Source organism: Amblyomma americanum, chromosome 6 (genome assembly GCF_052857255.1).
Source record: "Amblyomma americanum isolate KBUSLIRL-KWMA chromosome 6, ASM5285725v1, whole genome shotgun sequence".
Taxonomy (NCBI): Eukaryota; Metazoa; Arthropoda; class Arachnida; order Ixodida; family Ixodidae; genus Amblyomma; species Amblyomma americanum.
The window spans coordinates 10,161,033-10,182,834 of NC_135502.1; the positions used below are offsets into that span (position 1 = coordinate 10,161,033).

At 45.4% G+C, this 21,802-nt stretch overlaps 1 protein-coding gene and 1 pseudogene across 3 annotated transcripts; both read left to right on the forward strand.

The window, feature by feature from the left end:
* Positions 1–597: 597 nt before the first annotated feature.
* Positions 598–13,739, forward strand: LOC144136286 (trans-1,2-dihydrobenzene-1,2-diol dehydrogenase-like). 2 transcript variants are annotated; one of them, XM_077668509.1, is made up of 8 exons: positions 598–1,050; positions 1,232–1,378; positions 2,912–3,023; positions 5,179–5,342; positions 7,430–7,682; positions 8,142–8,266; positions 8,960–9,110; positions 10,989–13,739. In XM_077668509.1, exons 2-8 carry the CDS (start codon positions 1,283–1,285, stop codon positions 11,081–11,083), a joined length of 996 nt encoding a protein of 331 aa, XP_077524635.1. In that variant the 5' UTR covers positions 598–1,050; positions 1,232–1,282; the 3' UTR covers positions 11,084–13,739. The 2 variants fall into 2 exon arrangements, with proteins under 2 accessions (XP_077524635.1, XP_077524634.1); XM_077668508.1 differs by lacking the exon at positions 598–1,050 and having other exon boundaries at positions 1,064–1,378.
* A 4,076-nt stretch (positions 13,740–17,815) lies between these two features.
* Positions 17,816–21,740, forward strand: LOC144136289 (trans-1,2-dihydrobenzene-1,2-diol dehydrogenase-like; annotated as a pseudogene). The gene is made up of 4 exons (XR_013315585.1): positions 17,816–18,008; positions 19,072–19,179; positions 20,054–20,228; positions 20,641–21,740. The product of XR_013315585.1 is annotated as a trans-1,2-dihydrobenzene-1,2-diol dehydrogenase-like (transcript).
* The last annotated feature ends 62 nt before the right edge of the window (positions 21,741–21,802 follow it).

A 21,802-nucleotide genomic window follows, 5' to 3' on the forward strand; every position in this document is an offset into this window, starting at 1 on the left:
ATCACCGTATTACGGGATATTTGGTAGCACCCATTTAGGGACAATCACTCCCACCTCGAAAATGGGACGTTTTTCGAGGGATGTTTTTTTTTTTCCGGGGGCTTTTTTTTCCAGGGACGCTTTTTTCCGCAAACCGTGCTACCCCAACCCAGCATCCCACCAGTGGCGGACTTTTGTTTTTCGGGGATGGAAACAATGCTCTATAAATACCGAAGAGCTGCCCATGTGTTTAGAAATGTCTGAGCAGATCTATCACTTGATGGCGCCTTGCGTCCTTGTGTGCAGCGTGGTAAGCAGTAATTTTCGCTATTCTCGTTTTTGCTCAGTGCTTCTAAGGCCTGCTCAAGAGCGGTCAAGGAAGTTAAGGAGGCTGTTGGCTCTGAAAACAGGCCTGCACCAAACCGGTGTGAGCGGCTGGAACAACCTTAAGTACCTGATAAGGAACGGAGGGTTCCTATCCCCGTCACAAGAATTGTTTTTATCTAAGCTTATCACGCTTCGAGGAGCCGTTAGCTTATTGCCAAACATTCCGAATCCTCCTGTCTGTTGTTTAAGCACACAGATAACATACTATCTTACTTCCGGACAAGTCTATTCAAAACGTACAGAGGTGAGCACGCTTGCCTAGAGCGCTGGAGCAGTGCTGAGGGAAAATAACGTGAAGCTCTATCGCAGCAGCTTTATTTGAGGCACTGTGCGCTTGCGCTTGTATGATATGTGTGGCTCGGCGACAACGCCTGAGCGCGAGGATTACGTGTGAAAACATCTACCTGCATTGCAATTTCGCATCCGATGTCAGTGCACGTTCAACAACAACATGGGATCGAAATTATTCGGAGCCCTCCACTACGGCGTACTTCATAGTCTGAGTTGCTTTGAAGCTGAGTTGAAGCCAAGATTCTGGGTCCTTGGAGTAAGCCTTCATCGCCGAGGGCAGCTCTGAAGGCACTTTTCAAGTTCTTAAAGGACTCAGGACTGAGTGCAAGGTTGTGAACTATCAGTGTGCGCCCTGTGTACCCTGCAAGTAGTAACCAACGGACATCTGGAAAAGTGATCATCTCCCTTTGTTCTCTCCCTCCGTTCCCCTTCCCACGTGTAGGGTAGCATACTGGGTGCGGCCTAGTTAACCTCCCTGCTTTCCGTTCGTCTTTTTCTCTCTCTCTGAGTTGCTTTGGGACGTTAAACCCTTTCAACCTATTAAATTTCGCATCCCTTGCTCTTTCGGCAACAGCTCGAGTGCTCTAGACAAGCCTGCCCACGTCTGTACTCTGAACTAAACAACATGGCTGGCCCGACCCGCTGGGGCATCGTGGGAGCTGGCCGCATCAGCCACGACTTCGTCGTTTGCCTGCGCAGCATGTCGCCGGACACACATAAGGTACATATGTCCCATGGCCCTCTTCATATCATTTTGAGGTGAAATCAACCGCAGTGTAAGAGAACTCCTGGCGGTCTTTCGAAGTGAATATGTAATAGAGGGCGAAGGCACTCACGGCACGCTGTCTTCCGGACTGCTACTGCCAAAGCCGGTACTGGCGACGGATTGGCTTCAGCATAAAAAAGCTTCATTGGCCTCAGCGTAAAAAAAAAAAAAAACACACTACCACTGAACGAGATTCATCAAGCCTTTCGGTGTCTCAATTATTTCCTGAGGTCTTTTCAAGAAAACGAGAAGGTCCTACCAGTTTCACAGGTTTTCTAGCGCGGCTATTCTGTCTCTTCTCTTGTTATATGAACTTGAACAGAATTTTTTAAAATTGTGGGGGATGAACGTGAGCCCGCGATCACCCCTTTAAAGTTAGGCGTTTCACGTGCAGAACATTTAACTATGCGCATTCATTCTTACCACGCACAATATCTGACTGGAACACTCTGCCTTCACATATCGCAACCACCACTGATCCTGATAAATATTTTAATCTTATATCTTCAATAACTACTGCTTAACTCTTCGCATACATTGTTATTTTTTCATGGCTTCCTTTACAGGGTATGTTATTGCAGGGTATGTTATTAAATGATTCTTTGTATTAGTGTTCTGCTTGTATAATTTTAATACTGCAGTAATCTTCGTTCTTTGCCGCGTTGCCATTCTTTTGATTATTTTGCTTACTTATGTCATGCGAAGTGTCTTATTTTTGCTTTTGTTGTTTTATATTTGTGGTTTTGTTTTATTCTGTTCATTTGCCTGTGCCCCCCCCCCCCCCCGCTATGTAATACCCTCTCGAGGGCCTTTAGGGGTATTCTGTATAAATAAAATAAATAAATAAAAACCTCCCATTAGCTGCCGCTGCGTTTATCGCTATTATTTTGTGTGTCCACAAGATTTAGAGCCCTAAATGCATTAACGACGGAAATATTTGTTTATTTTTGATCATTCGGGCATACGCAGCTTGTAAAGAACGATAGAAAATCATTTTAATCAGTGCTTTTATCATCGATACCGAGCTAGAATATTTTATATCAGTATTTTTCTCCCAGCTCTCGAATGTGTGATCAAATAATGGTATTTTATATTCCGGATCTCTCTACAAGTTATAAGGAACTCTGAAACAGAGCGGCCTGGGTTTTTTTGATGGTTTGATGCTTTTATTGTTTGTTTCACTTATTTCCTGCTTACACATGCTAGAAAAAGGCAGGTCGGGTTGTTTAAAACATGCCAGGGTCTAGAATTTCAGTAATCCGAACCCCTAAGTCTGAACAAATAGGCTTTTTTTACATTTAATTTCGTATAGAATGCGGCCGACAGAGTTAAAAAAAGCAAATGCGCCATCTCGTGCCCTCCATTGAGACACCATAGCAACTGAGCAGCAGTAGTGAGCAATTGCTTCACATAGCAACCAGCAGCCGTACGTAAAAGGTTGTTCGATCATGCTCGAGCTCATCGATCTCGTGCTCGATCTGTCCTCAGGTCGTAGCTGTTGCGGGGAAAAACTACAAGAATGCGAAGCGGTTCAGCGACCTCCACGCCATCGGCAAATCGTACTCCACTTACAAAGAGTTGGCGTCCGACCCAAATGTAGGTAAGAATCGACCGCACTATTTGTATTTCATATTCGCTTTATGAGAGAAAACACTACACGAGAGCTACATTGATTTATAATTAGTGCACTGGAATACATTTGAATTACGAGACAGCTGCTAATTAGTGTTGAATTCGCAAGTACCCGCATTAAGTGCGGTTATGTCGAGAGTGAGTGAAGCATAATCAGTGAAAACTTCGCCTTTGTAAACATTAAACTGCTAAGGTTAGTATTGACAAACGGGACGCTTTTACACATTATAACCCGGGTTTTATCGCATGCAACATCAATAAATTGGCAAAGAATAACCAACGGATAACGCGACAGACAGTTTGCGGCTCAATATCTATTAGTGATTTTAACCCCTAAGCATTCCTTTTGCAGTTTCAATATTTTGGTGCGTTTCACTCTTGGATTTCGACACACCGAAGAAAAAAATGCGCCAAGGATGTCTACGACAAGTGCCCCTCTTCACTTCCACTGATAACAGTATTTTTTTACTAAAGAAGGACTGCAAATTGGGAGTGTTGACATAGATTCATGCTTGAAAAGCAGCGCCGAAGAGACATGCAAAACAATTTAACAGCGGAAAAGGATTGTTAAACCTGCATCGACTACAAAGCAAGTCAGTATGTCAAAAATGTGCAAAAAGTCAGGTTTTGGGTGGTCATATGGATTGTCATTCCTATACCGCACTTGCACCGTTTTATAATAATTGGTTTTTTGGGAAAAGTAAACGGCGCAGTATCTGTCTCATATATCGGCGGACACCTGAACCGCACCGTAAGAGAAGGAATAAAGGAGGGAGTGAAAGAAGAAAGGAAGAAAGAGGTGCCGTAGTGGAGTGCTCCGGAATAATTTCGATCACCTGGGGATCTATAACGTGCACTGACATCGCACGTATACAGCACACGGGCGCCTTAGCGTTTTTCCTCCATAAAAACGCAGCCGCCGCGGTCGGGTTCGTTTTTATGAAGGAAAAACGAACCATTTCAAAACAAATAATAAACCTTGTGTATTTTAGTAATAACGTTTTCTTGCCGTCGCTGGTAAGCTCGTCGGGTATCGTGTACTGATTACGTAGCACCACATCTCTCCTTGGAAACATTTTATCGTATACGCAACTTCTCTCAGCGTGTCAGCGGCGGAAGCCGTTATCTGATATTTCTCCAACCGAAAAGCTGAGTTTGGCGGCGTTATGCAGAGCCTGGAAAAACCAAGCATACGTGTTGGCTGCTTGTGACCGAACAGAGGCACAGAGGGATGGTGTGTGTGCGTGAAGAGGACATTAAGTTTTGACTGGAATAGATACTGAATTAAGATAAAGAACTGTGTGTTCCCGGCGTCAGGGGGCAATTAAGAGATGATAACACATGTGGAGTGGATTGATGCCGGGCATGTAATGCACGTAACAGACAACCGGCAGCCTGTGAGGGTAAGAAACCCTATACCAAACGAAAGAGAAATGTTCCCAGATTGCAGATGTTGGCATGTATTGAAGTTGGGAAATTCGCAGGCGAGTAATGTCCGCTAGTGCCTCAGACCAGTGTTAACTGAAGATAACAAGAGTATAGAATGCAGGTTGTGCAGCTTTCAGTAGCGTGCATGGTCCGCTGTGAGCTGTATTACTTCTCTGTTCAACAAAGCTACAAACCGGATCAACGTTCCCATCTCTTGCTGTATTTAACAAGATAGGACCTTAGAACTCTTGCACGTATTTACTCTTGTGATTATCTTTCTCGCTCAAAAAAGAAGAATCTTAACAGTACTCTATTCACGCCTCTCCACTGAACAATACGAGTAGTGGTAATGCATGCGAGTGGGGTTTCAGCTACGTATTGTAGAATTCTCCAGCTTTAGAAGAGGCCTCACGCAAGGAACCGGTTCATTATGATGATGACCATGCCGAGGATGACGCTGATATGTGTGTGCTCGAAATGGAGACTTAAGCAACAGCATTTCTTGCTTGAATAAATCAGAAAAGAACATTTCTGTCACAGAATTATGTAGCCTTTACTGGCTCCATATAGCCCGAAAGAGCACGTTGGTCGCAGGGACCGACTTTTAGTTTGCATAAAAAGCAGGAACAGAGCTTTCGTTTTGCTTTCTTAAGGACATTGCACGTTTCTTGCAACGCTGTTTCGTAATTTTCTAGATGTGGCATACGTGGGCGTCCTGCACCCCGACCACTACGCCACCGCGCGCATGCTGCTGGAAGGCGGCAAACACGTGCTCTGCGAAAAGCCGCTCACCAGCTGCCGCAGGGACACCGAAGCCCTGTGCGGGATGGCGAGGGAGAAAGGGCTCTTCCTCATGGAGGTGAGTAGCGGGCCGTCTAATCTGAAGAAGAGGCTATGTGCGTTTGAAGCGAACATCCGTGTAGATCTCTGCAACTTGCATGTGCAGTTATGGCTGCAGTTGCCGAAGCCTAGTATACTATTGTTATGTGCAACAATAACTTATGATGCACCACCACTCGCGACACAGCTGAAAGATGCATACAAATGTTCTGTACTTTCGTGCCCCGAAAAAGGTTGTTCTCATTACTTTTTCGAAATAATGAAGACGTGGCCCACAATTTACCAGCAGATATTTCATTTCATTTTATTTCCTTAAAGGCCCCATGAATGGGGTATTACATAAGGGGTGGGAACTAATAATAAAAAAGCATTCTTATAATTGTACATAATTTTTTACATTTTCAATGAACTTTGATGAACAGGTGATGGAGGCAATGTCGCCTGGAAGGCCGTTACTGTCTGCAGCTGTGCGGGGAAATAAGGAATTGGCGAAGGTGACAGTGCGCGAGTGGAGGGACCACATGAAAATTATGACTGATGCGGAGTGAAATGCGTGCTAGGGCAGGGAGAATATAAGAGCGGTGCGCATAGGGCTATTGGAGATTTTATTAAATAAAGATAAGCTGGAAGTGCGACGACGGAGGGATAAGGGTGGTAAACCGGATGCCGTTTTCAAGCCGGGAACGCTAATGTCATAAGCATAGGATGCGTGAATAAACCTGGCCGCCCGATTTTGCACGGACTCAAGAGAATTAATGAGATAAGCTTGATGGGGATTCCAGACTGGTGATGCGAATTCCAACTTTGACCTAACGAACGATTTATATGCTAGTAACTTTACATATGAGGAGCGTGATGAAGATGTCGTTTTAAGAATCCTAACGTTCTGTTAGCTGATGATATTGTGTTAGCGACATGCAAACTACAGAAAAGATCACTAGAAAGAGTTACGCCTAAATACTTGTAGGATTGAGCTGGTTCTATGGAGACATCAGAGATTACGTAGGAACGAATAAGATAATTATGACGGCGGTGGACAGATAAAAGCTTGCACTTATGAGGGTTGAGTTCCATTAGCCATTGGTTACACCATTTCTGGAAAGCATTAAGATCACTTTGAAGAGATGCTTGGTTAGCGGGTTTAGTAACTGCACGATAAACTACACAGTCGTCAGCAAACATGAGTATATTAGATGTGACTTGTGATGGCAAATCCCTAACGTATATTAGGAAAAGTAGCGGGTCGAGTACAGATCCCTGACGATCACCTTACGTTACCGGAAGAAAATGAGAGTTCTTATTGTTAACAGAAACAAATTTGGAGCGATTAGATAGGAAGGCTTCAAGCCACTTCATTATGTAGGGGTGCAAATTTAACCTGGAAAGTTTTGTCAGTAAGCGTTTATGGGGTACTTTATCGAAGGCTTTAGCGAAATCCAAAAATATGACGTCGGTCTGTTGATTGGAATCAAGGTTTATGTGCAGATCATGTAAGAAAGTAGCCAATTTGGTGTCGCAGGAGTAGCCCCTGCGAAATCCATGCTGTGCCGGGTGAAAAAAATTGTTAGAGTCAAGGAAGGCCATGATATGGGTATAGATGACGGGATCCTGTGATTTTGCAGGATACGCCGGTTAGGTAAATGGGGCGGTAATTTAAGGGCGAATTTTTGTCACCTGATTTGTAGATTGGAACGACCTTCCCATGTTTCCAATCCTTGGGCAGTTGACCAGTGAGGAGTGACTGCGTGAATAACAACGACAAGAAAGACGCACATGCATCTTTTGTGTTTTTTAAGTTTTTTGGTATTGATGTTGTCGATGCCGGCGGAGGATGACAGCTTGATTTTTTTCTATTAATGATGAGATTCCTATTTGCGAGAATATAAACGAAGGCATACGTTCCATAATAGATGTCGGTTCTGAAGGAAGTGACATGTTAGCTTCTTTCGTAAACACAGATGAAAATGCCTCTTAAACCTTCTTTTCTTCTTCAGAGTAGGCATTCTGCTCAGAACAAGCGAAATAAACGGTGTAACGCTCACAGGTGCAGCCTCTGAGGGCACGATACAAGGGCAAATAACAAGCGGCAATAAACGCTGCCCCCAGGCGCTGTGGACCCGGTTCGTGCCGGCGTACCGGCGGATGCTAGAAGAGCTCGAGCAGGGGGCCATCGGCGATCCCCGCTACGTGCACGTCACTGTGGGCTACCCGATGCACGGCCTGCAGAGGGTCTTCTGCAAGGACCTTGGAGGCTCCGTGGTGCTCACCATGGGCACCTACTGCGCCCACCTGGCCCTGCAAGTGCTCGGCCCGGAGCCTCCCGTCAGGATCACGGCGAGCGGAGACTTCACCAGCGAAGGTTCTGTAGACGCGCCACAATATCTGAAATACGAGCGTCATGCCACTACCTTGCATATCGAGTTTACTGCCTGCGGCTAATAACATCTAATGCTTGAAAATGTTTCCCAGCGCTAAACACAGGGCACTCAGACATAGGAACAACAACGACACATGAATTAAACGGTCGAGAATGAATACGGATGAGTTTTTTTACTTCGACTCACACTTGGCGGTAAAAAAAACCAGTGATAGACGAAAGGAAAGAACTCAACGGAATTCAGCCAATCGTTAGTGATTACGGTTTAAGGTTAGCGTTCAAGCGTCTTATTGTTCTGATGTCTATGTCCTCTTTTAGAGTTGCTAATGATCTCCCAGCTTCAAGTGCTAACTCTCTTTTCTTGTCCTTGCGCTACCAGTTGAGTGCTCCGCAGTTTCTACTCACCCAGGCAGAACAGTTGTCCACTTTGTGTACTCGCAGGTGTGGACACCGTTGTTGCTGGTACAATGGAGTTTAGCGGCGGCCGTTTGGCCACGTTCGCGATGTCTTCCGTATTTCACATGCCATCCAAAGCGGAAATCGTCGGGACAAAAGGCATCATTACGGTGAGCAATGAACAAATATAATGAGCTTTAGCGATAGGAGTGAATAAAGATACAACACGCCAAGCACGACGCGCATTCCGGGACCATGTGGTCGAAGGTCAGGGGCCTCCTGGAAAGCTACAGTTCGGAACTGACTCGACGGAGTGGTTGGCATGTCGGTTTCGGTCGAGGGGAAGATGTCTACCCAGCTGCCGATACGGGACAGATTTATCTCAAGAGACTGTGCGGTGAGGGCATTGGGGACTAGACAGGGTGGTTTTCGCGGTACTCCGCGCTCACAGCTTCTGATCCGCCTTATGGTCCGGGCCCCTAATTGTCCCCGAGGCAACCTGGGCTTGTTCGCAAGCGCGCTCGTTCATGGTGACAGCCGAGTGCCGTGGCACCCAGACGATGCGGTGATAGCAGGTGGAGGCGCAAGTGTGCGACGCGCTACACGTGTCACGGTGCGGTTTGAAGCGCCTTCAATCCTCCCGCGTGTCCGCGAGAAACTGCTGCACAAACGCAGATTACTTAAACACCTGTTAGAAAGGAAGGTGTTTCAAATGAAACGGAAACCTTGCAGATGAACGGCCTTTGGAGCTTTATTCAATATCCTTTCGACAGCCCTAAGACGGGCGTTCCAGCTTATCTCAAGGACACCGCATTGAATTCTCTTATTGAGTGCCGTTTCCTTCTTGTTTCTTGGCTTCGAAGCTGGACCCACCTAGTGCTTCTCCGCCTGGGTTGGAGACGCCTACCGGAAGAGTAGACCTTCCGTTTCCGCCAGTCTTCATGCCTCTTAACTACGAACTCAGCTCGGGACTGCGCTACGAAGCCGAGGAAGTCAGAAGCTGCTTGATCCGAGGTAACAGGACACGTGACTTTTTTAATCGACCTTACCAGTACAGGGTACCAACTTTCATTAATAAGGTTCCGTCCAAACGGCTGGTCACTTGCTCGTAGAGTAAACCAGAACACACTGAAGGGCCGGCAGAAGAGGGAGCTGAAAAAGCGCAGCGGTGGTGTTGCTGCCTCTCCGTTGCCGACGTTTCGGCAAGAGCGCTTGTTTTCCTCAATGTCACACGTCACAGTAGTTCTCTTTCGAAAAGTTTGTGTTAATTCCTAATGGGGTTCCACCCAAATGTCTAGTCACTTGCTCGCACAGAAGACCAGCAGAACAGAGCGGAAGCGAGCGGAATGGAGAGCTAAAGAAGTGTGGCGGTCTTTTGGCTGTCTCTATCCGTTGACGACGTTTGGCACGAGCGAAGCTGTTTTCCTCAGGAACACAGCAGTTTTCCTTTCAAAGGTTTATGTTGGTTTATTCAGAAAAGAGCCCAATATCGTCTCAAGTCCCTGAGGCGGCGACACTACCGGATTCCCTTCCTTCGATGGACAGAAAGTGTATAGTTGAGGCGACAGTAGGCAGTCAAGGAAACTTGCAGATCTGGGTCAAACTTGAAAACTTGGGTCGAACTTGAAAACTTTTTATTGCGGGATTCTTTGCCCCTATATAAACAACTCAGCGACATTGAAAGCACCAAGTGCGCTCGGCGGCCGAGGAAGAACAGAATCACCTGCATTCTCGTCCGCGCTCAAGAGGTAAAAATGTAAAGAAAAGAAAAAACAAGCCTTACACCGCTACGCGGCAGTATAAAATGAGTCAGTATGACTGTTCTGGCCATGACGAAGACAATCCCACCAGTCGAAACGTCGGTACAGGCCTGAGGCCCCATCGCACCACATTTATTGCCTATAACAGAGGAGATTTGTTGATACTGCCTTTATTTTTCACCGTTGATAACCCGCAACTTGTGATCATTATACGAGTATGATACAGCTATAACAAAAAAATAGTGCAGAGTTCTGACTATAATACAGAACCGTAATAGAGAGCTTTGCACCTCGCTACAATGTTAGGACGTTATCTTTTACTCCACCAGCCGATGCAGGCTCTGGCAACACTGAAAACATTTTGAAAATTTGCCGCATTGCTGGAATTTTTCCTAATTATTAGCTGTCCTAATTAGTGGCAATAATGCCTCTGTGTTCCTTTAATCCATGTTGCACTTTATGTAGTACCACATTTTTCATAGGGAATTCCACTTGTATTTGTGTTGCCACATTTTATTTACAATGCACGCTTGTATTGCGTCGGTGATATTTCATGACGTTGCTATAACATAAGTGTCGAGCTTAGTTTTTGAGCGTGCTTCCCACCTTTTCGTCGAGTTTACTCACTCTTTACAACGATGTCTGTACCGCGAACCATCGTCTCCGAGGGCGCCCTCTCTCAGACCAGCATGGACAAAGCGCACCTTAATGGCGTGCAAAATAGCCAGCTGACTTCTTTTTGGAAAACACAAGCTGACCTATTCGCGCTATAAGTTTCATGGTTTACGGGTGTTTAACTTCCCAAAGCGACCCAGACTATGAGGGACGCCGCAGTGCAGGGCTCCGGTAATTTCGACCACCTGGGGTTCTTTAACACGCACTGATATTCCACAGTATACGGGCCTCTAGCATTTCGCCTCCATCGAAATGCGACCGCCGCGACTGGGATCGAACCCGCGTCTTTCTGAACAGCAGCCGAGTGCCATAACGACTCAGCCATCGCGCTGGCTCATTCGCGCTAGAAGTGAATTGCCAACCACTTTACTCGATTTGCAGTGAAATCTGCAGCAGCCATCTGCATTTCTACATGCTTACACTATTCCTATTGTGCTTCATTTGATTTTCCTCGCAGGTCTCAAAGAAAGTCCGCTGATGCCTCACAAGGATTCGGTGCTCATTGCCTCCATGCTGGATGAAATCCTACTTCAGCTTCGCAGGGGGCTCTGACTCAGTGGTTGGCTGTGTACCATGCAGCAAGCCACAGATCGTTTGCGTTAGAGTGCGGAGTTGTATGCTGAACAACCGATCTACAGTTGCGTATGGTGCACTGTGTGGGAAGTTGCAGAATGATTGGGTGTAACACGTCTTCTTTCGGCTCTTTTAGCAGCTGTATGAGGAAGCTTCCCTACGGAAACCAAGCAGGCAGTTCCCAGATATCTAGCTTAGCCTGCGCTAAAGATATTTTCAATGCTATTATGTCAGCATGCCAGCAGAGGTCGACAACGAAAGACGGAGAAAACTTCGATGGGGGTAGCTGTAGCCAGGAAGATTACTGCAATGTCATGGATCAGTACAAAGGAGCGTACTCAAGCACAGAATGTGGTATTGGGGATGACTTTCCTATGCGTATCCAGAGCCTTGAAGTCTCGAACGACGCATACATGCGCATCTCATGCACTCAGTGAAAGTTCTCCAAAAGGCGACGCCATGCAGTTACAGTTGGCATGGGGCTTTGGATTGCTGCGCAAGCCAGTGACTCAAGTTTCGGTTCAGATGTATGCAAATATTTGCAGCTGGGGTTATACGTACAACTCATGTAAGCACAATTATTGCGAAATTTCTGGGAACACCAACAATGAAAAGCTTTTTGTTCGTGGCGTTCTTGGGCAGCGAGTTCTAGCCGACTAAAGGCTGCATTGTCGCCGTCACTGCACAGAAGTGACGACGATGGTACAACGCCAGTGCGTAGTGGTCCAGAAGAACAGGATGAGAATATTCATGTTTTTCTTCAATTTTGAGCACTGTTTTTACCAAGTACAGGCACCAACAAGGTCAACAGTATACATTACACAAGCGTCTCTACACGGACACCTTTAATGTTCCACCAAGAATTCGTGCTGAAATGTTCAGGCTTCTTTCAAAGTAATAAATCTCGTCCAGACAGGTTGTTTTGGTCATCCAAACAGTGCAGTGTTTCTGCGTTCCTATGCACTTAATGTATCGAGAAAAGCTTAAAAAGCACGTGTCCTTGTCCGCTGTGATGCTTCCAACTTGAGCATACGGCGAATAAAGCATAGTTTTGCCAGTTGGTGAACAACATCCATGCCGCAATAGTTAAAACCTCATAACTTCTAGCAACATGGTTTATACCTAGGCCAGCTTGATCAATAAGCTCGCATGGGTGGGTGCCGCTAAGTCAAGTCTACCACCATGACGGGCGGAGTATGAACTGAATGTCTATGGACACTTTTTTCAGTGCTTAACCGTGTCTTCGAGCTCAGAATGTTAATTCGCTTGCGTTATACGTGGCTTAACGCCCCTGTCAATTTTTTTTTCACTTCTATGTTTCGGTGGCTGAAATTCCTGGTGGCTTGTGTTAAGATTTTCTAGCTTCTCATCATGCAATCTAAGTGCCGTTGCTTGCGAGTTTCCTCAAACGAGACAAATATAGATGCGCGTTCGCCAGTACAGCTTTGAAAAACAATATTGATGAATGCGCTTTTGCGCATGATCGGTTAAAGTTTGCTTGCGTTGGCAGCATTTTTTCAGGTCTGCGCATATAGCACTTAAGACAGGAAGTGCCTCAGAGACAGAGATGACACCGCCCAAGAAAGGAGTCCCCTTCAGAATGCGTCTCAGTGATTAGGAGACAAAGTTTCTAGAGGCCTCCGTCGCATAACATGTTAATCGTTCGACCTGCCTACACGGCAAACAGCCAGGGCCTAATCATTTGGTAATCAGGAGATAACGCATAAAACTACCGTTACTGCATGACTCTGTGTCCAGGGGAGAGAAACTCGCGGTGGTCAGTGAATGAATTTTTAGGCGTCAGGGCAACGTCGAGGGCTATGAAGCACGTCGTAGTGAGGTACACAGGATTATTTCCGACCACTGGGGGTTTTCTCAACGCGCTCTGAAACATTCTTACCCGAGCGCTTTTGAGTTTCAACTCCAGTCGAGATGAGGTCGTCGCCGCAAGGATCTAACCTGCGATCTTAGTGCTTAGTATGGCTGAATTGACATACGTAGCCAGTAAGCCAATGCACCAGGCTACAGAATGATGTATCCTTGCAAATAATGACAGCATGTATTATCCTGCTCTTGCCCGATTCAGTGACCGGAGTGCACAATGGTTCTCTGAATTTGGGGCTTATTTGTTTTATCAAGGAAACAATACCTTTGGATTGTGGAGGCGTCAGCGTCCGCCAGCGTGTACTTGCCGGAATTTTACCATAATATTTCTCTGTTCCTCTTTGACATTTCTTCCAAGTACCTTAATATAGCGTACTTTTATATACTTGATGACCTTTTGAAACGTTCTGCGCTGATGGTGTCGCTTTTTCCAAGTAATTAAGAGCTTCGAAAACAATAGGCGCTAGCAAAGATTCTTGGCCTCTTCGTTTGCTTGCTACACTAGCATGTCATTCGTCCTTTACCCTTTTCTTTGATTTTTATGAGCCAGCGCAAAGAACACAATGGTTTAGAGAAAAGGAGTATGACACGGACAGAAGCGCTTCCATCCGTCTCGTCTACCTCTTGTGTAGTCCGTTCTCTTTGCTTTGGCTCATCAAAATCACAGAAGGCCAAGTAGGCCGAAGCTACTGTTACTATTTTTGTTATAAAAAATTAAGGTAGGTTTTTAATAAAACATTATAATATTTAATAGCCTCATTTTATTACACACTACTAGAAGACATTCACTTCCTTTTATTTACGAGTGACTTCAAGCAACATACATATGTATATGCCCGGTGTTTCACCTGAGATGCTCTGCAATTTTTTAATATAAGCTTTTTACTTATAAGAGCTGCTTTTCGGCATAGCAATGTAACCGGAGTGGCGCATGAGAATACAGCTAAGACGTGCTTCCAGCAGGCTGGTTAACTAATATTAAAGACTTGTCATAACATTGAAGAGATGCCGTAGTAGTTCAATAATTGCCACAATACTGAATAGATATCAAGCTGCGCCGCAGTGTGACATGGATTTTTGAAAACTCCTATATATTATATTCCATGTTTTAGATATGAAAATATGGGCACTGCAATCTCGAATGCATTTACACCCACATCGTATACAGCAGTTATATAAAATTTATAGCACTGAATGGGCAGATGTAATGGTGCATGAAAAGAGCAGCAATTTTTAAGGGCGGTTCTAAATTTATTTGAGCCGGTTAATTTAAAGCTATTTACATGCAACCTTGGAGCCTCACAATACATTTCTTCTACGTCTTCTAACACGGTCTTCTAACAGTGCCTGCTCCTTACGTTCAGTTGGCTGACATTTCAAGTACTATGCCCTGAACTTGAGCTCCCTTTAAGTATACCTTATGCACACGTACCGCGTGATCCTTGGCTGCCACCTGTGCTCTCCCTCCTCGCGTGAGCATTAAGGATCCAGGTTGAATTTATGCACCAGTATCTGTAACAATAACAAATGCTTACTTCGCTGCTCTGAGCATGGCGTGAATTCTAGCTGAACGGCAGGAATTTTTGGTAGCAGGCTGAACAGCAAGCATGCACATAATTTTGTTAAGTAAAACGCATTCACATGCATGCGGAGTCACACGCCATGTTTTTATTTTTGAGAGTTGAATGTGAGAAAGTAGAACTTTGGTGACTTTTTTATGCTTTAATGTTCATTCTCCTCAGCATGCATGCTTCAACATGCTCTTTTCAGCCGAATGAACTGTGTTAGGCTGGAAGTGTGTACCTGCACAAGCTTAGTTCTATGAAACTTTAGTCAGCTCTACTACATCCATCTTTTAGTTCGTTTCTTTACACCACTTCAAATGTGTTTTTTTTATTGCTCTTTTTCTTCCAGTCTCGTTTATTTTTAAGAACGTGTGCTTCAGTACCATAACAGTACATATATTGTCTCTTGCAATATTTATGATGCCTTAAGTAAACAGTTCAAAGCAAATAAACGTGATTTTTGAGTTTTAGTTTTAGGATTTAGCACTTGGGTTTTTATGTCATCTAGTCAAAAGCTTCCTACAGCCCCTTATAACAGAAGGAGATTAGAGCACACGTACAGGTTATCAACAAGACTTCTTGGCCTTCAGGCTCTGCTACAGTTCCTGCAACACAATACGCACACAGACTGTTCCGCTGTGGAGCCCAAGAAGCCACTCTTTAGTAATTAAGTACATTACATACCATACCTTTATGTCCGTGAACTACCAACTTCAGCAGTCATTACCGTCTACGAATCAAGCTTCGAGCATCGCGGTAGGTGGCTGTGCAAAATTGTAACTACGTCTCTTTTTCCCAATGATTTCAGCCGCGTATGCGAACCAGGCGACCGATTTATCGCTAGAAAGGAGCGCCGCAACGAGCGATTGGCGGCAAGTCCACCCCGTTGCCTCAAAAGTCGCTACCACGTCGTCGAGTTTTGTGTGTGTATGTAATTGTACCTGCTTTGCGAACATGCGCACAGAACACGCACATGAAAGCGATGAATAGCTGCACAAAAAGCAGAATTCTTATCATGCTTGGTTTACCGTCCCAGAGCTTCACACGGGCCGCGAGAGGCGCTGTAGTGGAGCACTCCTGTATCATTTAGGCCACCTGAGATATTTTAAGGCGCACTGGCATGGCAGAACACGCAACCGTTTTTGCATGTCGTCTCTCTCTCTCTCTCTAGACCCTCCGCGGTGGCTCAATGGTTAGGGCGCTCGGCTACTGATCCGGAGTTACCGGGTTCGAACCCGACCGCGGCGGCTGCGGTTTTATGGAGGAAAAACGCTAAGGCGCCCGTGTGCTGTGCGATGTCAGTGCACGTTAAAGATCCCCAGGTGGTCGAAATTATTCCGGAGCCCTCCACTACGGCACCTCCAATTCTTCCTTTCTTTTTTCACTCCCTCCTTTATCCCTTCCCTTACGGCGCGGTTCAGGTGTCCAACGATATATGAGACAGATACTTCGCCATTTCCTTACTCCCAAAAACCAATTATTATTATTATTATTATTATTATTATTATTATTATTATTATTATTATTATTATTATTATTATTATTATTATTATTATTATTATTATTATTATTATTATTATTATTATTATGTCGTCTCTGTGGGAATGAGCCTGCCGCGGACGTGATTTCAGCCTGCGTCCTTGGCCTGAACAGCCGGACGTCGTAGCTATAGCAAGCCCCGAAAGCAGGTGCAACGCTGCAATAATTTTCTTTGTTTTTTTTTTGCGATGCTTCATTTTGTTTTATCCATCACACTTTGCTGCTGAATACTATTAAAATGACAGGAAGTGCTGCTGTTGAACAAGGAAGCAGTTAGGGTTGCTCTGAGCGCCATAGAGCTACGAGGTGCCACAACCTAGCATCCCGTTAGGGGCTTACATTTGCTTTTCGGGGATGAAAACTATGCTCTATAGACACCGAAGAGCTGCCCAAGTGTTTAGAACCTCAGATCTTGATGGCGGCTAGCGTCCTTGTATGCAGCGTGGTAAGCAGCAATTTTCGCTCTTCTCCGTTTTGCTCAGTGCCTCATCAGGCCTGCTCAAGAGCGGTCAAGGAAGGTAAGGACGGTGTTGGCCCTGAGAACATACCTGCATCAAACCGGTGTGAGCGGATGGAACATTCTTAAGTGTCTGACAAGGCACGGAAGGTTCTCATCTTCACCTCACCAATAATTGCTTTTATCTGAGCTTATAAAGCTGTGAGGTGGCGGGAGCTTTATTTTACTTATTTCGGAATACTGTCAATCCCTTCTTGGGATTTTTACAGGAGAGGACAAAACAAAGAAATACAGGTTCAGTGCTAAAATTCTTTAATAAGAGTCAAAAATAAAGGCAAAACATGCAATACACATGACAGCAATAAATAAAGCAATCGTATCATAAAACTTATGATGCCACTTGAATAAAATAAATACACTGAAAGGAATACTGTATTACAAAATTATGAACAAGGTTATGGTGAGACGAATGTAAGCCCAGAGCTCTCAGCGAGGGTAATAAATTTGCCTATGGTGCGCTGGGCTGTGACTGATGGATGCAAGCGATTCCAATTTCGGACAACTTGTGGAAAAAAAGAATATCGGAAAATATTACTGTGTCAGAAATATTCTTCAAGGGTGAGTGCATGCTTATGACGTGTTCCTCTTGTAGTGTTTATACGAACAAAGTCTCTGGGAGACATCTTTAATGCATTATTAATCAGTAGATACAAAAAACTTTAGACGGTGTAATTTGACACGGCTGGACAGCGTGTGAAGCCAAGCCATGCGTAAAAGATCTGTGGCTGTATGCTGTGGCTGAAGCTTAATGCCAACGTTGCGAATCCTCCGTCTGCATTTACCCATTGCGCAGAATAAAAATTTATTATGTCTCACATGCACAGAAATTATGAAACTTCACACATAGTAACTCTAGATAAATATATATAATAACTCTATAGATTAGTTTCAACATTGCGAATCCATCTGACTCTTCTTTAAGCACACAGATAACAAACTACCTTGCATCCTGCCAAGTACCCTCTCTTTATGTGGTATTCTTACAGAAAGATCCGTGCTGAATTTTCGCAGCAAGCGGCGACTTATTATTGAGGTAGCGCCCCGTCTAATGGAGCGAAGTACAGAGGTGACCGCTATTGTCTAGAGCGCTGGAAGGAAAATAACGCGAAGATTTATCGCGGCTGCTTTGATGCGGGAACTGCGCTTCCGCTTTTATCATTCATGCAGCGGGGCGGCCACTTGAGCGCGAGGATTACGTGTGATAACATCTACCTCCGTTTAAATTTCGCATCCCTTGCCCCATCGGCAACAGCTCGAGCGCTCTAGACAAGCCTGCCCACGTCTGTACTGAGAACTAAGCAACATGGCTGGCCCGACCCGCTGGGGCATCGTGGGAGCTGGCCGCATCAGCCACGACTTCGTCGTTTGCCTGGGCAGCATGTCGCCGGACATACACAAGGTGAGTAAGTCTCCTTGCCCTTTTCGTCACCTTTTACACCGAAATCAAGCGGTCTTTCGAAGTGAATAGGTAATAGAGGGCGAAGGCACTCACGGCACGATGTTGTCCTCACTGCTACAGCCAAGGCCGGAACTGGCCACGGATTGACTTTTGACTCGCAGTGCAGACAACGCTCCTATCTGTCACGTACAGCAAAGTCAGAGAAAATAAACCGTGTGTCGGGAACCTCAGCGTAAAAAAAAAAAAAACTCACACTGAACGAGATTCATCAAGCCTTTCGGTGTCTCAATTATTTCGTGCGCTCTTTTCAAGAAAACGAGAAGGTCCTAACAGTTTCACAGGTTGTCTAACGCGGCTATTCTATCTCTTCTCTTGTTCTATGAACTTGAACAGGATTTTCTAAAATTGTGTGGGATGAACGTGAGCCCTCGTTTAAAACTAGGAATAAAAGCTCACATTAGCTGCCGCTGCTTTTACCGCTATTATTTAGTGTGACCCCGACAACCAGATCCTATAATGCATTAATGATGAAATATTTGTTTATTGTTGATCATTTTGGCATACGCAACTTGAAAAGAACGACAGAAAACCATTTTAGATCAGTACTTTTATCATCGCTACCGAGCTAGAGTAGTTTATATGAGTATTTTTCTCCGAGCTCTCAACTGTGCGATAAAATAATGATGTTTTATATTCCTGAGCTCCCGACAACTTATAAGGAACTCTGAAGTAGAGGGGCTTGGGTTGCTTTGATGGTTTGATGCTTTTATGGTCTGTTTCACTTATTTCCTGCTTACACAAGCTAGAAAAAGGAAGGTCGGGTTGTTTAAAACATGCCAGGGTCTAGAATTTCAGTAATCCGAACCCCTTAGTCTGAACAAATAGGCTTTCTTTTTCAATTTCACTTCGACTAGAATGCGGCTGCCAAAGCTTTAAAAAAGCGAATGCGCCATCTCCTGCTCTCCATCAAGACACCATAGCCACTGGGCAGCCGCAATGAGAAATTGCTTCTCATAGCATCCAGCATGTAATAGGTTGTTACTCATGCTCGATTCGTCATCAGGTCGTAGCTGTCGCGGGGAAAAACTACGAGAACGTGAAGCCGTTCAGCGACCTCCACTCCATCGGCAAATCGTACTCCACTTACGAAGAGTTGGCGTCTGATCCAAATGTAGGTAAGAATCGACCGCATTATTTGAGTGGCGTATTCGCTTTATGAGGTAAAAGACAATTCGAGAGCTACACTGGCGTATAACGAGCGCACGGGAGTACACCTGAATTACGAGAGAGCCGCGAATGCCTGGTGTATCCACTAGTTCCTGTACAAAGTGCGGCTTTATCGAGAACAAGTAAAGTATAATCGGGGAACACTTCACGTTTGTAAACATAGAACTGCGTAGGTTAGTATTGACAAACGGGACGCTTTTACACAGTATAACCCGCATTTTACCGCATTCAAAATCAATAAATTGGTAAATATTAACCAACGGATAACGCGACAGAAAGTTTGCGGCTCTGTATCTATCAGTGATTTTAACCCCTACACGTTCTTTTTTCAGCTTCAATATTTTTTTCCATTTCACTACCGGAATGCGAGAAAACATGCGCCAAGGACTTCTAAGGCAACTGCCTTCCATTAATTCTATAGCTAACAGTAATTTTTTTGTTTTACTGAAGAACAACTGCAGTGTTGGAGTTGGCACAGATTCATACCTGACAAGCAGCGCCAAAGAGACAAGCAAAATTTTAACTGCGGGAAAGGATTGTTAAACTTGCATTGATGGCAAAGTCAGTATGTCAGATAATTTTACGAAGTGAGGCTTCGTTTGGTCACATGAGTTGTTCTTGCTATACCGCAATTTGCGCCCTCTAAATACCGAAGGAATCAAGCTCAGGCACTTTAGTAAATGTATGTGCACTCGCCGTCGCTGGTAAGCTCGTCGGCTGCCATGCACCACATATCTGCTTGGAAACATTATATGAAATGCACAACCTCTCTGCGTTTCAGTGGTGGAAGCTATGTGGTGTCCTTTCCAAGCGGAAAGTTGCGTCTGGCTGCGTTTGTGCAGAGCTCCGTAAAACCAAATCACTAGGCCACCGCGCGCATGCTGCTGGAAGGCGGGAAACACGTGCTCTGCAAAAAAGCCGCTCACCACCTGCCGAAGGGACACCGAAGCGCTGTGCGGGATGGCGAGAGAGAAAGGGCTCTTCCTCATGGAGGTGAGTAGCGGGCCGTCTAATCTGAAGAAGAGGCTATGTGCGTTTGACGCGAACATCCGTGTAGATCTCAACAACTTGCGTGTGCAATGATGGCTGCAGTTGCCGAAGCCTAGTATACTATTGTTATGTGCAACAATAACTTATGATGCACCACCACTCGCGACACAGCTGAAAGATGCATACTTTCGTGCCCCGAAAAAGGTCGTTCTCATTACTTTTTCGAAATAATGAAGACGTGGCCCACAATTTATCACCAGACATTTCAGCAAAACCTTTATTTTGTCTCCTTCAGAGTAAGCGTTCGCCAGAGTAAGCGTTTACATGTGAAGTAAACGATGTAACGTTCACAGGTGCAGCTTTTAAGGGCACGTTACAAGTGCAAATAACAAGCGGCAATAAACGCTGCCCCCAGGCGCTGTGGACCCGGTACGTGCCGGCGTACCGGCGGATGCTAGAAGAGCTCGAACAGGGGGCCATCGGCGATCCCCGCTACGAGCACGTTACCCTGGGCTTGCCGACGCACGGACTGCAGAGGGTCTTCTGCAAGGACCTTGGAGGCTCTGTGGTGCTCACCATGGGCACCTACTGCGCCCAACTGGCCCTGCAAGTGGTCGGTCCGGAGCCTCCCGTCAGGATCGCTGCGAGCGGTGACTTCACAAGCGAAGGTTCTGTGGACGTGCCGCAGTATCTGAAATGCGAGCGTCATGCCACTACTTTGCATACCGAGTTGGCTGCATGCGGCTTGTTACAGGGCAGTTTGTGTGACATCTGATGCTTGAAGATGTTTCCCAACGCTAAACACTACTTCGGCCGCCGCGGTGGCTGAGTGGTTATGGCGCTCGGCTACTGGTCCAAAAGACGCGGGTTCGATCCCGGCCGAAGCGGTCGAACTTCGATGGAGGCGAAATTCTTGAGGCTCGTGTACTGTGCGACGTCAGTGCACGTTAAAGAACCCCAGGTGGTCGAAATTTCGGGAGCCCTTCACTATGGCGTCTCTCATAGCACGAGTCGCTTTGGGACGTTAAACCCCCATAAACCAAACTAAACTCGGTAAAGTTCCTCTTGCCAAAGCGAAATCCAGAACAAAAAATTAAGATATGGAAGCAGCTTGAAATTAACGAGCTTGTACAGAGAACTTGTTAAAGTGATAAAGGAAGCCTGGCAGTCTGGTTGCGGCATCGATGTTCTTGCTATTAAACAAGAGTGACATGAACTCACCAGTGGCTCTGCTTTCTGCGCGTTCCGGAAATTTACTCAATACAGCCCGTCCAAGGATAGAGAAAAATTGTTCAGTGTCGTCTTTGGTTAACAATGCCGAAGAAAGTAAAGTGCCGGAATTTTCAATCACGTACGATAACATCGCCACAATACTCCAAACAAGTATATCAAGTGGTAACTGCGGCTGACACCCTGGGTCACATGATTTGGCAAAACGTGGCAAGCCAGGTTGTCCCGCGCCTCATTTGCTTTCCTTCATCAGTGTAACGCAGGTTGTTAACTTCAAGTTTTACCTGAAATTCAGTCACATGCTGCCGGCTGGTAACCGGGAAAAAGAAAGAGCAAAATATTGGCAC